Consider the following 13,357-nt stretch of genomic DNA (forward strand, 5'->3'; position numbering starts at 1 on the left):
AACACAATGCAGGAAGTAAATTGTCGTCTGAGTTCTGAGGAAGTTTCATGTAAAACTTCTGGGCTCCTGTTGGCTAAAACACCCTATCGCTGCTTCTGCCCTTCAGTTCAAGCTCATTCTGGTGCAACACCATCTAAATCCCCAGGACTGGAGGGTACCAGGCACTTTGTGGGAAGCACAGAGCACCCTTTCAGTTAAATTGCCTCATTTCCTTCCAGCTATGGGCAGCATGTAGTGACCACAGCTCTGTGCAGGATGGGCAATTTTGTCAGAGGAATACAAACTCCTCTTTCAGGTGGGTGTTTTATACCTTTACTCTCAGTTTCCTTATTATTTAACTTCTAAAAGCTCAATGACAAGAATATAAATAGCAAGATTCTAATATTATTTTTAACATCTCTTTAATGTTTGCCTTTCAAATCTAGAATCTTGAGTACTGGAACTCATCAGCACATGATTTAAAATAATGAATTATACAGTTTCAAAAGTACTTATTTTGTCCTTCTCTTTTGTTTGTAAATATGCACTTTGGATAAAACAATCTATAGCTGAGATACCCAATAATTATTTGAATGCTTGGCAATTTCTAGATTTCTCTAGAGCCATAGTATCAGTTTCTAGTTTATCTCAGAAGCTTAAAATCCTGGATCCAGCCTAACTTGGGCCAGGTTGCTTGTGCTAGAGGAAGAGGATCCCTTCCACCTTTCCCTCTGGACCCAGACAAAGTGCAGTCACCACAGGTACCCAGAGGCTGCAATGCTCACGGTCAGAGCCCATCGGTAACGCTGCCATCTGGCTCTGGGGGACATGGACAGGCAGGGGACATGAACCTGGCCAAGGGCTGGAGCCCACAGCCAGCCCTCAACAAAAGCAAGGACAAGAGCAGGTGGTGGCCTGCAGTGACATTTTGCCTCATTTGGGCTGGCACTGCTTCCATTGCCATATTTAACATCCTACAGGCATCTCCCCCTCAGCCTTACATAAACCATAGCCCTGAAGAGAATTTGGCCTCTGCTGTTCTACTTTTGCTGGTAGTGATTATCATTAATGTCATTTACTGATTTTGATGTTAAGGTTCATGAGGAAGATAAATATTTAATATTTTCCTCTTGGATTTTTCTATATTGCATATTTAAGTTTAGGGAGATTACGTTTACAAAAATCAAGATGATATGGCCAGATTATTTAAAATTAATTGCAAAAAAACCCCCTAAGGGTCTGAGGATATAATTAATCATAATATTAAATACATTTAGGAAGTTCTGAATCAAAAACATAAGTCAGATAAAATGAAATGAGAACATTTTCCTTAGTAATAAACAGGAAGAGATTTTAGCTGGCATTAATAGTTGCCTGAGGCTGCAGAAACAGATAATCCTAAAAGTGCTTTTCAGAGTATTTATTTTAAATTAATACATTTGAATTACATACTTCAGTCATTATACCTTGACATTAAAACCAGCAAATAACCAAATTTTAAGTGGCCTACTGCAAGCTTCCAAGTATCATTAAATAAATATAAAACAGGGATTCTCTTGAAAAATGTGTTTTACAAGAGGAATAAATGCCCAAGGCCACATTCATAAAATAAGTCACCACTTATGCAAATGTTTTACATGCTGGCAGAGGGGGACAAAACAAATATATATAAAAAACCAATGCAGAGGCAATAGAGAAGAAAAAGGACAGTCAGAGTTACATTTTTTTACCTTGAAAACCCTGTGGTTTTTATCTAAATTTCCTGTGGGTTTTCTTTCTATACTCCATAATAAAGGGACATGCAAAGGGATCTAGTTATAAAGTATCAGTTTTGACTGCTAATGAGAGAAATGCCAGGTATTTCCTTAATGAAAATGCATTTTCTTAGTTTTGGAGCTACTGGACACTAACAGTAGGCAAAGGGAAAACTATAGAACTGCCATAAAAAATGATGGTTGGTGATTTTGCCCACCTTTATGACATGAACGGAGTTTTGGTTTCACTCCTCAAACAATTTCTAGCTGGAATACTAGCACACTGGTAACTCAGCACCAGAATTCCCAGCAACCCAGCACTGCCAAGTCACTGTTCTCCATTTTGCATTAATATTCACAGTAGTTTTAAGGTAGGTGTTTCCCCTGTGTTTGGGGAGAAAGGAAAGAAACTAAAAATGGCTAAGAGAGCAGCTGTATAACTTCAAAAGAATTACTGCCCAATAATCGACTTATTTAGCTCTTTCCTCTTGTGATTGACAAAGAATCTCTTGGTTTATTCCCAGTAGGATATTTTGGATATTTTTTTCCACCAGTTTAGTGGCAAAACCAGATCAAGGCAGCATTTCTGAAACCCCTTCTGAAACGTGAAGGTTTCTAACACTGCACAGCAGCACAGCTCTCAGCATTACATCACATGAAACGCAGCCAACAGTCGCAAACGCTCCCCTGTCTCCCATCTCTCTCGTCCCATTCTGTCTGCCAGTCAGTGTGCCTGGACAAGCGAGCAAACGCTGTGATCTGCACAAGGCTGGTGCTGCCCTGCAGCCGACCAGGAGAGGAGGCTCCGACACTGAGCAACGGGCTTTGCTCTTCGGGCAAGAGCTGTGAACCCACAGCAGCCCTCTACTAGGAGGGGAGCGTAATGTCAGTGAATGAGCTTAAAACTGATAATTGCAGAGGAGTCTCAAACATTTGGGAATAGACAGGAAGCTATGAATCAGCTCAATTTCCATTTTGAGATATTGTTATTTTTTTTTTAAGAAATATTCAATTTCTGCGAAAGGCAAATGCTCCTTATCTATCAGAGATGTGAGAAACAAGTTTATACGGGAAGACACGATATCAGTTTTTCAGGTTCTCTTCTTGTGACAGCCCATGTTCTATTTCTCTTCTCCTACAACCATAGTCTTTATCCACCTTTTGCACTTCTAGGAGAACAATTTCACAGAACGGTTAGGGTTGGAAGGCACCTCTGGTGATATCTAGTCCAACCCACCTGCTAAAGCAGGTTCACCTAGAGCTGATTGCACAGGAATGCACGCTATACTAATGAATTTGACCTCCCAACATGCCCAAGCAGCAGCTGTTCCACTAAACTTTTTATAGGAAAAAGGAAATGGAGGCACCACAGCATTAAATGACTCTGCTCAAAGACGTCCAACAAACAGCGTTTGGCTCAGCCAGCTCTTCCATCCTGTGCTTTACTTAAAAAGTCAATCATCTCTACATCTATTTTCTCTTAGCCACACAGGCTCCCAAATTTGGCAGGAGACAAGAGATCTTCGCTGGGCTCTGAAATAAGTGTGTTCAGTACTGGTTCACAAACACAACAGCACCTAGTCACATTATTAAAATTGAAGAGGCTGTCTTAATACCTTTATGCAAAGGGACAGATGTTAAAGCTATGCTTAGCCTTAAAGCTTCAGCCTGAACATTCTGAACTGCACTGAGTTGAGTCTTCACCAGTGTTGTGCTCCGCCCAAAAAGCTGCAGGAACTCGGTGACTGATGATGGCTTAGTTTCAATCCTTGGACTCATGCTTACTCTTTTTCTTAGTTGAATGCTTTCAGCATCAGTTATGCCTTTTTTTCCAGCTATGCTACACCTGTGCAAAAGACTTGACTAAATAAAAAAAAAAGTTGACTAAACTAAATCAAATTGTTTCAAGTTTGAGATTAATGCCAGATAAGGAAATAGTGAAATTGCAAATCAGTCAAACTTTTATTTCCTATAATAGCCCTACACCTCGGTTGATGCCACACTTATGGCTGCAGAACCTGTATCATCAGCTCAAGAAAGGGGAGAATGTATGTTACTTATGGAATGCAGAAAAATTTCTATCATGGTGAAGATTCTGGGGATTTTATAGCTTCCTTACATCTTTGTAGAAGAGTGTATTCCTGTTTTTCTGAAACACAAAAACCATGATGATAGCAGTCAAAGAAGAAACACATGCTTGAACATTAGTGTAAGCTGCAATCAGATCAGCAATTATGTAGAAAAGAATTTATGTTTTATACTAGACACTGAACTTGCGCATGCAGATTTTTTAGCTGACATTGCCATGCCTTAACCTTGGCTCAGAGAAAGGCGAGAAAAACTTCTCTTGATGTTTGAGGACAACACTGTCATGACTGTCTTGTAATGTAGTTTTTTTCTGTTTTTTGAAATGCAATTGAATTCATTTCATGTGAACCATCAAAGTCTGAACACTGTCAAGCAGTGTTGTGGAGGTGACATCTTCTGCCTATGTGTCACAGAATTCTTCATTTTTACAGCGATACTGTTACTACGAATAATAAAGGGACAAGCAAATAAACCTTGTTTTTAAAGTATATTTACTGTAACATAACTTATTGCAACGTCCCCATGCCACTGTTTGTATCAGTAAAGACTATTTACTTTGGATTTTGAGACTTCTCCAATAGTTCAATGCCTTCTTTCCCTTCCAGATCATCCTCAGAGAATTTTTCTTCAGTTAAAACTACTGTTGTCTACTAGTGTACACTAGTGACACAAATGTAATTCCTCCTGACCTGCAAAAGGCTTCTCACTCCAGCACTCTACTGCTGCCTCTTCCCCTGGGCCAAACATCCCACACCTAAGAGACCTGTCTGAACACTGCTAGATACCCTGTTTCCCACCATCCCTTCACTTAGATGCCACCCTTTGCCCCCAGAAAGGTCCTAGTAAATCTCTTTTCCAACTGCAAGTACTGCCTGTAGCCCATTCAGTATAGGCTGCTTCCAACGGCTCCTACAAACCTTCCTAAGCACTGATGCAGAGAATGCTCAAGGGCCAGACAACATGCTCCTGAAAAAGGAGTGAGTCCTTTGACCCTCACCTCTCTCTGAAGGGTTAAATAGGAAATGTAAAGCAACTTTATAGCTTATATGCCAAAGGCACCATTAGGACCTTTAAAAAAAACCCCAAAACTACTGTGCATGGAGTTAACTTCTTTTTTGGGTAGATAGTTAAGAAAGATATTTTGTGTAGTAAACGGCTTTGAATACCTACAGCAGTAATTTTAAAATTGACATTTGCAGGGAAGAAATGCACCTAATATAGAGTCATGAGAGTTCGATGTTTAAAAGCTTTTGTGTGCCTGTGGTGGAAGTAGGCAAATCTGTCCTATCTACACAGGTGCTACTGAGGGTCTCAAAAGATAATTGTCAGTCTTGTCTTGGTGAATGAGGAGACATGTCTACCTGCTCCCTTAAAAACTAACAGCATTCTGTGTAGTTCTTGAGAGAAAATAAGTACTCTCTCCCCCTTCCTATTACTTTGCTGGCGCAGTCGAACAGCAGTATAGTGAAAACAAGGATCCACTGGTTTTGTTCTAGGAATTTCACAGTAGTGTTTGGTGACTCTTCTAATAATTTTCTCCAAGATAACTTTTATAAAATCATTATATAAGCCAAAACAACTCTTGGGCAAGATAACTTCTTAATTTAATCTTCCCTTCCCAAAAAGTTTACAACATCTGCAGCAAAATGACATTATTTCTGTCTCAACTAATAAATGTCAAATTTCAAATTTGGCAAAGTAAAATTAAATCAAATTATTCTCCCAAGTGCATTATTCTCTGTTAGTCTGAATATGTTTGCAGCAATTACAGGGATGATGTTACTTACAGAGCTCTGAATTTGGAAAGCATGGTGTTTAAAAACCATGCGGAAGACAGAACTGCCCAAAACAGTAGAACATCACCTAATTCCCCATGTATTTTGATCTTCAGTGTTTCTTACTGATACTACATGCTAGGGATGAAACTGGCACTCACAGAAGGGGTAAAGTTGCAGCAATGGAGATTTTACCTCCTCTCTCCATTTCTCTCATTAAATGCATCAGCAATACAAATGTCCTACCCAGCACTTGAGCCTAAAGATATATATACCATCTTTCAGGTATCCTTGCTCCTCAGTGCCTCCAAAGATACAGATGATGAGTTGCCAGGTACAGTCAATGTATGCTGTTTATTCTAATAAGAACATTTATTTTATGGAAGATGACAAGCTTTGACAACAGAAACCAAGCCATCCATTTCCTCTGCTGCTTGTGGTTTTTCATTAAATTGACTTATCCTCTTTATTTTTTATTCTCATGTCTTTTGCATAATGTGACAAGAATGCAGTATGATGCAGGCTTTCAAATGCCCTAGTGTCCTCTTTCCAAATCCGTGTCTTTTCAGTTGTAGTTAGGATTTGGATACACTGAAGCACAGTCTAAAGGTTTTCCCCAAGAATCTACAAAAGCAAATGTATCTTCTGAGCAGCTTTGGCAGCCTCTTGCAGCCTAGATGAAAACGAACTGCTCAGAACAGGTTAGACCAGATCACCAGAGGATAGCTGAATGCGTTGGTTCTGCTAATCAGAAATTGACAATATACAGAACACTAATACATTGCATTGTGGCAGCTTTTCTGCTTGTGCATTCATTCAATGTTTACTTATTTGAGGTGGGCAAAAGCTATTTCCTGTAGTAGGTATTTACCTTCACTGTGGTAGATAAAAATGGCATTAACTTTGGCTGAGGAGAAACGTGTCACGTACCTTCTGGTGGGGAATTACAGCCCTGGGAGAGTCAATTCTGGGCGCTGTGGTTGAAACTGGCACTGGACGTTTAGATCTGGGGGACAAAAAAAAAAGGTAAAAAGATTAGCAATCTGGACTCCTATTTTTCAGCTCTAATTTCAAGCAAAAATGTTGCTTCATCAGGAGTAAGAGATAAGCATAGCCTAGACTTTTTCTAGTGATTATCATGCTTTTTCTACATCCTCATATACAAAGGTCTTAAATGTGAGAAAAAGTTTGATATAGTTTCTCTAAATGATGAAAAGCCACCAGTTATGGAAGCAGCATCTGACTTGGGAGATCATCTGCTTTCCAGTACCTTGTGACAAGCTGCATTTTCGTAGGTGCCAATCAGCCACAACTACATAAATTCAGGTTTGGGCAGCACTCTGGAAAATGGGACTTAGGAGTGTCTTAAAATGCAGAGACTAAATTTCAGTACTGAGGCCTCTCGATTAGGTCCTCAAAAGATCGTTATTTAATAGTTTAAACTGTATAGCAGCTGCCATAGTTTAAACCTCTCTGCAGGAAAAAACATGGGCTTCATTTCAGACAATTCAGTTTCAAAAGAAGCAGACAGCTACTGAATTAACCACACTCCACTCCAAATGCCCGCCTTTCACCTGTATTTGACAAATGTATGCACATGATTATATAAAATAAATAAATCCTACTGAAATGCTTTCAAAACACACAATATGCCCTTTCATTGGAACATAACAAATAAAGCACAGTGACAAATGCTAACTGAAGCACTCTGGTATGTTCAGGTAAGCGAAGATGTATTTGTGGATGTGTTGCAAGAACCTGCGTAGCACTGAAGTCTCCCCTAAAATCTTTCCAGTACACATGGGATCACCAGAGCGAATGAAATGAAAAATGTAAAAAGAGTCAAAATCATTCTGCATTATACATAAATTATATACACATACATTATACATTACACAAGTAATATCCTATTGGCAACCTACAGATCAGAATTATGCCTGGAATTCTCATCTTTGAAAAGCAAATTTCAAAATTTGAACAGGTAAAAAAATGAAATGAAACTACTTAAAAGCACATAAACAGAGCAGAAGTGACTGAAACATTTGGAATTGTTTGCTCTAGGCAGTTGATGAATAAGGGAAGACATTACAGAAGCTTAGAAAATAACAAATGGTAGAAAAAAGGGAACTAAAGCTTCGTTCCTGGACATTAAGTGAAATTGAAAAGACACCATATATAAAATTGATAAAGGCAAACATTTTTTCCTAGAGTACTTGGTTAACCCAAGGTGAAACTCATTGTTACAAGACATCGAGACTATGAGAATAGCAGGATATCACAAAGGATTGGATATTTATACTTACAACAAAACCCCCAACAACTGCTTTAGACTGCGTACAAATAAGAGGCCATAGAGATTCTCGTTTTTCATGGCGCAACTTAAAAGACTGGCAGAGGAAGACCTTCTGCATTAGGTTCATTATTTCCTTACTGAGGGCTGTGTTGCACTTCCCTCTGAAATACCTACCAGTGGCAGCTAGCAGAGACAGAATGCTGAGCCACACAAAAACCAGGCTCATCCATGGTGACAATCCCAGCATTAATTCCTCGCTTCATATTGAGCTGTCTATTTAGCTTTAGCTGCCATGCAGAAAAACATTTCCATAAGCAGGAGTAAACAAACAATAAACCAGGAAAAAGGAGTAATCCTTACAGGAACTGGAAGATTTCCATGTAGAAAATACAGAAATTATGCTACTTCGAGAGCTGAAAACAAAGACAATGTAATATATGCCTATCTCACAACGAGATACTAAGAAAATGAACACTGTTAGAGGAGACAACGAAAACTGGCATTTTGTTAAACAATGGGTAATTAACCTGTGAAATTCACTGACAAACTGTTCCTGAAATAAGAGGCTAGAAAATTGCAAAAGGCACTAACGTTGACACTCACAGTCAGAATATATCACAATATACTCCGCTAGACATAATTATCTGTGAAATATATACCTTCGAGTTCTAAGAACAAGAGCTAATCACTTACTGCCTAGAACAAACTTTCCTTGGGTGAATTACTAACTGATCTTCCCTCAGGAATGAGTGCTGTATCCTTCCTCCAACCATTTTAGCTTAAAAAGAGAAACAAGTCATATTCATAAAACATGCACATGTATCATGAAAGACAGCAAAAAAAGGAGTAAGAATAATATTAAAAAAATCAGCTGCAGCCCAGAACACTGTCAGAGTTACTGAAAAATGACTGTGAAAATTTATGAACAGATAAAGATTTAGGGGGAGATTCTTATCCTCCTTCTGTTGGTGTCATGCCTGGGCACACCCATTTGTTCCTGTGAAGTTACATGGGGGCACCTGAACATACTCCAGACCAGAGCCAGACAGAGCAGATGCAGTGTCCCCTCTGCCCCTCCCTCCATCAGGAATGTTAGTGCCAAAGCTGCTCAGCCCTGTAAACGTTGTTTGTCACACGCAGAGGTACAGCGAACAACACACACTGCATATTTGACGTGTAACTGGAAAATACTTGTATTGCACAAAGGAATTTATTTACCAGACAACTCCATCACTTCTGTTGTTTATTGTACGTGTATGTTTTTCCCCTCACTACCCGACCACAGAAGATGATGTTAAAAAGCTGTATTCCTTCCACCTTACTGATAAGCTACATCAGTCATTCACAGCAGTATCCAACCAAGATTTTTATTTCACACTGACTCTGAGCTGTCAACATGTTACTTTGAAACAATGAGTTTCCTACATAACTCTGCCCTGGATATTTATAGCTTTGATGCTTAAAAACAGAATGATGAGGCTTGCTGGATTTAGCGGAGGCTTGCACCAGAGAAAAGGGCAGAAGAGGTGAAGTCAATTTGTAGAATGAAAGTGAATGCACTTAGACAATAAAGTGATTATTTACATAAGAGCCATTACTCCTCAGGAAAAAAAAAAATCTGCAAGTTCAGGACATCTGTTTTCCTCCCTTTTTTACCAGGTTAATCTAATCCTGCCACAACACAAGTTTGCTTTTCAAGTGATCATGGTGCTGTTGCAAACATGTGTCCCCAGGTTTACATTTTAATCCATTGATTGCAAAATTATTTTATTCCAAACACTCAGGGACTGTACTTGCTTAGTAAGGCTAGTGGAGGATCAAAGTCCAAATTTCACAAATGACTCTGATAATTTTAGATTCGATATTGAAATGTTCCATCAGGATTGTCTTTTCTGAAGCAATTAATTTGATTTTGACTTCTGGACATTTTGTTCTATATTTTCAAAGTTAAAAATGGAAACAAGAGCCTTACTTCAAAATGAAAACTCAAACCAGTTTTATGATGACTAAATGCATCATTCTGATATTTTTAAAATTCTCCTCCTTTCCAGAGATACACCTCCCCTCTCCCTCAATACTGGTTCTCTGTCTTAATGAAGTTCAAAACCAAAATGGATGTAGTTCTGCAAAGCTGTTCAATTTTGATGTAGTACTGTTGATATGGCTGTCAAAATTTCTACTTGTTCTCACCTACCTAAATATACATTTAACTGTAGAGCACTTGACTTCAATCCTGGTATCTTTGCACTCAGAACACAGGTTCATTATGAGTCAACTGCGTTAAGAGGAGCTGCCTGTGTAAGGAAGGGCTGCAAAGGGTCTTCAGGTGAACACAACACTGTGCTTGCAGAGAGGTGATGGGATGTAACAGATAAACGCTCTTTTTCATCTTCATGTGGATTTCTAAAACTTCATACCTTCACCGGTGCCTCTCTTTTCTAATTCTCAGGACAGCTAAAATCAACATTTATTTTCTTTTAAGCTTTTGCTTTAATTTTATTTTACGTGAGCACTTATTTATACCTTTTGGAGCATCTTAATCTTTCAACCACTAGGAAATGAAAAAGGATCAAGTGCACAGAAAGGTAATAAACCAGATCAGATTAGGGTTAGAAATGCTTAGAAAACATTTTACATATTTTACTTAGCACCTAATTGAAGTGGAGTAATTCTGGAGTGATGTGGGTGAGCACATAGGAGGATGCAAAACAATAGAGCATGTAGAATTGTGCTTCTGATATTTGTTTTAATATAAAAATATTCCTTACAATTTAGTGGGGTGGGGAGAAGAGACATAAAAGGGACAGACTACATACTATTCACAGTTATCAATTTAAGGTGTCTATTTAGTAAGTGCTAAGACTAGTAACGTGTCAGTTAAATCTTCAGCTAAATAGTGAATTGAGTAGCAAAACCAAAGCTGCTTCTTGTTTCTAAGGCTTGCACAGAAAATCTTGAGTCTTTTGACACCACAGTTGAACTCTCTAAGCCTCACCTGGGCCATCAGGAAACAGTCTTAGTGACTCCCATGAGAATCACAAAGACAAAACCCTGAACATTTCACAGTACTTTAAATATAGCTGCAATCACTTTAGGGCTAGGATGAGACCTACTTTCCCTTTCTCAGGATATCAACTGGGCCTGCAATTAAATTGAAAAGTATTTCCATCAGCAGATTTACTCTCTATATATCAATGGCGAATGCAAATATTAGCATTTGGCTGGATGACTGATTTGTTAATTATTTCCCTGCACTGTGCTGCACTCAGATTGCAAGACAGGCAATTACGCCTTCCAGAGCTAATGTTCATACTCACAGCAATACATGGACGAAAACTCCTTATGCACAAATGGCACCAACCTAAAGGGAAGCTGCTATCCAAAAAAATTGAAATTGTTTGGAAGTATGTAATAACCTTTTTCCCTTAAGAGGGATGATGAGTCAGGGGCACCCACAAACATTATGAGATAGAAAGGGAAGGAAAAAGAGAAGCAGCCTTGGAGAATTTTGTGGAAGGGAGGAAGGAAGGGAGGAAGGAAAGGAAAAGAACTCAAGAGAAGTATGCATAAAGCTGAGATTTTTGAAATAATAAACTGGCTCTATGCAGATTTTGGATTGCCTAGCTATAGAGAATGGTGTTAGAGAATCAAAAGAGAGAGGCTGAAATACCATCAAAATTATCAGAGGGACCAAAGCTTAACAGTATATAACCTTCAGATACAGTGTCTCACTTGAAATCTCCAAGTTCAGCATAGTGATTTATTAATGATTCTATTATCATATTGTTTATTTATAATTACTGAAAGATGATAAAAAATCTAAGGTAAACAAACAAATAATAGAACAATTTATTAGTTTAAGAAGAGCAGAAAAAAAATGGCTTATGGAAAGAATAGTCTAGAGCAAAGAATTAGCTGTTATTAACAAAAAGCAGAAGAGGAACTGAATAAAGATTCAGTGCTTATATGTGGCCTACCATACCCTGGTCTTGAGAGGTGACTCAGCTCTCCCCTGTAAACATAATCAATAACAATTTGAAAGAATCAAGTATCAAAAATATTTATATAAGTTATTTGGCTGTAAAACACCTGAACCCTAGTGATTTCCCCTGTTTAATTTTCCCCTGCCATGCAGATAGTGTACCTGAGACTTAGATTACTCCCATTCAAGTATCATCAGGCTCCACTGCAGTCCTGCATCTCTTGGCTTCTGAACGGCTTCCCTGAGGGCAAAAGTCATTCAGGGACAGATTTCAGCACAGCACTGGGGGATGCTGTAAAGCAGCACCCTAAAGAGCCAGTTCCAGAATCATGGAATTGCAGCCAAGCTTCAAAGATATGACGATTCACGGAAGGATAATAAAAAGCTTTGTAACTGCCTTCTGTTCATGAAGAGGAGTTCAAGTGTTGTCCAGTTCCAAACAGATTTCTAATGCTATGCAGAGTTTGTCTGTTTTTTTCCCCTTGTCACTCAACATTTTCTAAAACCAAAACCCTAACTCGGGATACACTGAGCATCCTGACCACAAATTACGTTTTTAGCTTACTGAAGCTGTTAACGAAGCATATTTACTTAGCTGATATTCCTGTAATTCCTCTTACTTGGGATGTGGACCTCGTAGTGTGCCGTATGGCTTTTAGAGCATTTCTAATTGACATATATGGGAAAGGAAAATTAGTGAACATGGATAATTAGATTGTAACTATAGCCCACCTTATTCAGGCCTTTGATTTTTCTGTTTCCAAGCTAAAACACTTCAATGAACTTTCCATTAATGCCTGTATCTGAGAGACTTTGACTGGAAACATAACTCCAGGTCTTAAGACTCGTAAGTCAAGGAAGTCAGTCAAAAGAATTTGTTTTCTTTTGAGGTACTCAAGTATTGTTTGACATTGTCATTACAGCAATGCAGAAGCACGACAGGGCCAGCCTGGACCCAGTGCCCCACATTGCTGTGCAGCACCAGACACCAGCCTGGTAGAGCACAGACACCAAGAGGTGGGCAGCTCCTAAAGATGCAAGAAAGCCAGGCAGAACAGACCTGGGCCTATCGCTGCTCTCTCCATAAGAAACAATGGGGCCATAAACAATTAGAATTTTGTGAAAAAAAACCAAGCTCTGACAACATTAATAGTGGCTGATGGGCAAGAAACAGCATGGTAAAAAGGATCCAAGGAAACTACAAACTTCACATGCACAAATAACACATTACAAGATTGATCTAGTAAAGCCTTAGTGTTTTACTTGATTGAACAATTCCTCATTCCACTTCTTAAAAATACTATATTATCCATTCCAATTAGCTTCAAGAGTGTAATTTACATTTTGACATGACCACGCTTAAGCTAATCAATATTAATCAATAAGAAAAGGTCACGGCCCTATTACATTCCGGTCTACTGTAACATTTTGGATAACGTATTTACTTCCTCATTGCAGAATGCAACCAGTAACGCTTTGTCTGAAA

At 38.7% G+C, this 13,357-nt stretch overlaps 1 protein-coding gene across 12 annotated transcripts in view; it reads right to left on the bottom strand.

Annotated features, from left to right (window-relative positions):
- The window catches only part of LDB3 (LIM domain binding 3), a 128,297-nt gene that overhangs the window by 66,779 nt on the left and 48,161 nt on the right, over positions 1-13,357 (bottom strand). For all 12 annotated transcript variants that reach the window (XM_065639102.1, XM_065639112.1, XM_065639110.1 and 9 more), the window contains one exon: positions 6,527-6,602. In XM_065639102.1, coding sequence (XP_065495174.1) covers positions 6,527-6,602 — 76 coding nt within the window. The remainder of the gene's footprint in view (positions 1-6,526; positions 6,603-13,357) is intronic.

The sequence above is a fragment of the Caloenas nicobarica genome, chromosome 7, assembly GCF_036013445.1.
Source record: "Caloenas nicobarica isolate bCalNic1 chromosome 7, bCalNic1.hap1, whole genome shotgun sequence".
Taxonomy (NCBI): domain Eukaryota; kingdom Metazoa; phylum Chordata; class Aves; order Columbiformes; family Columbidae; genus Caloenas; species Caloenas nicobarica.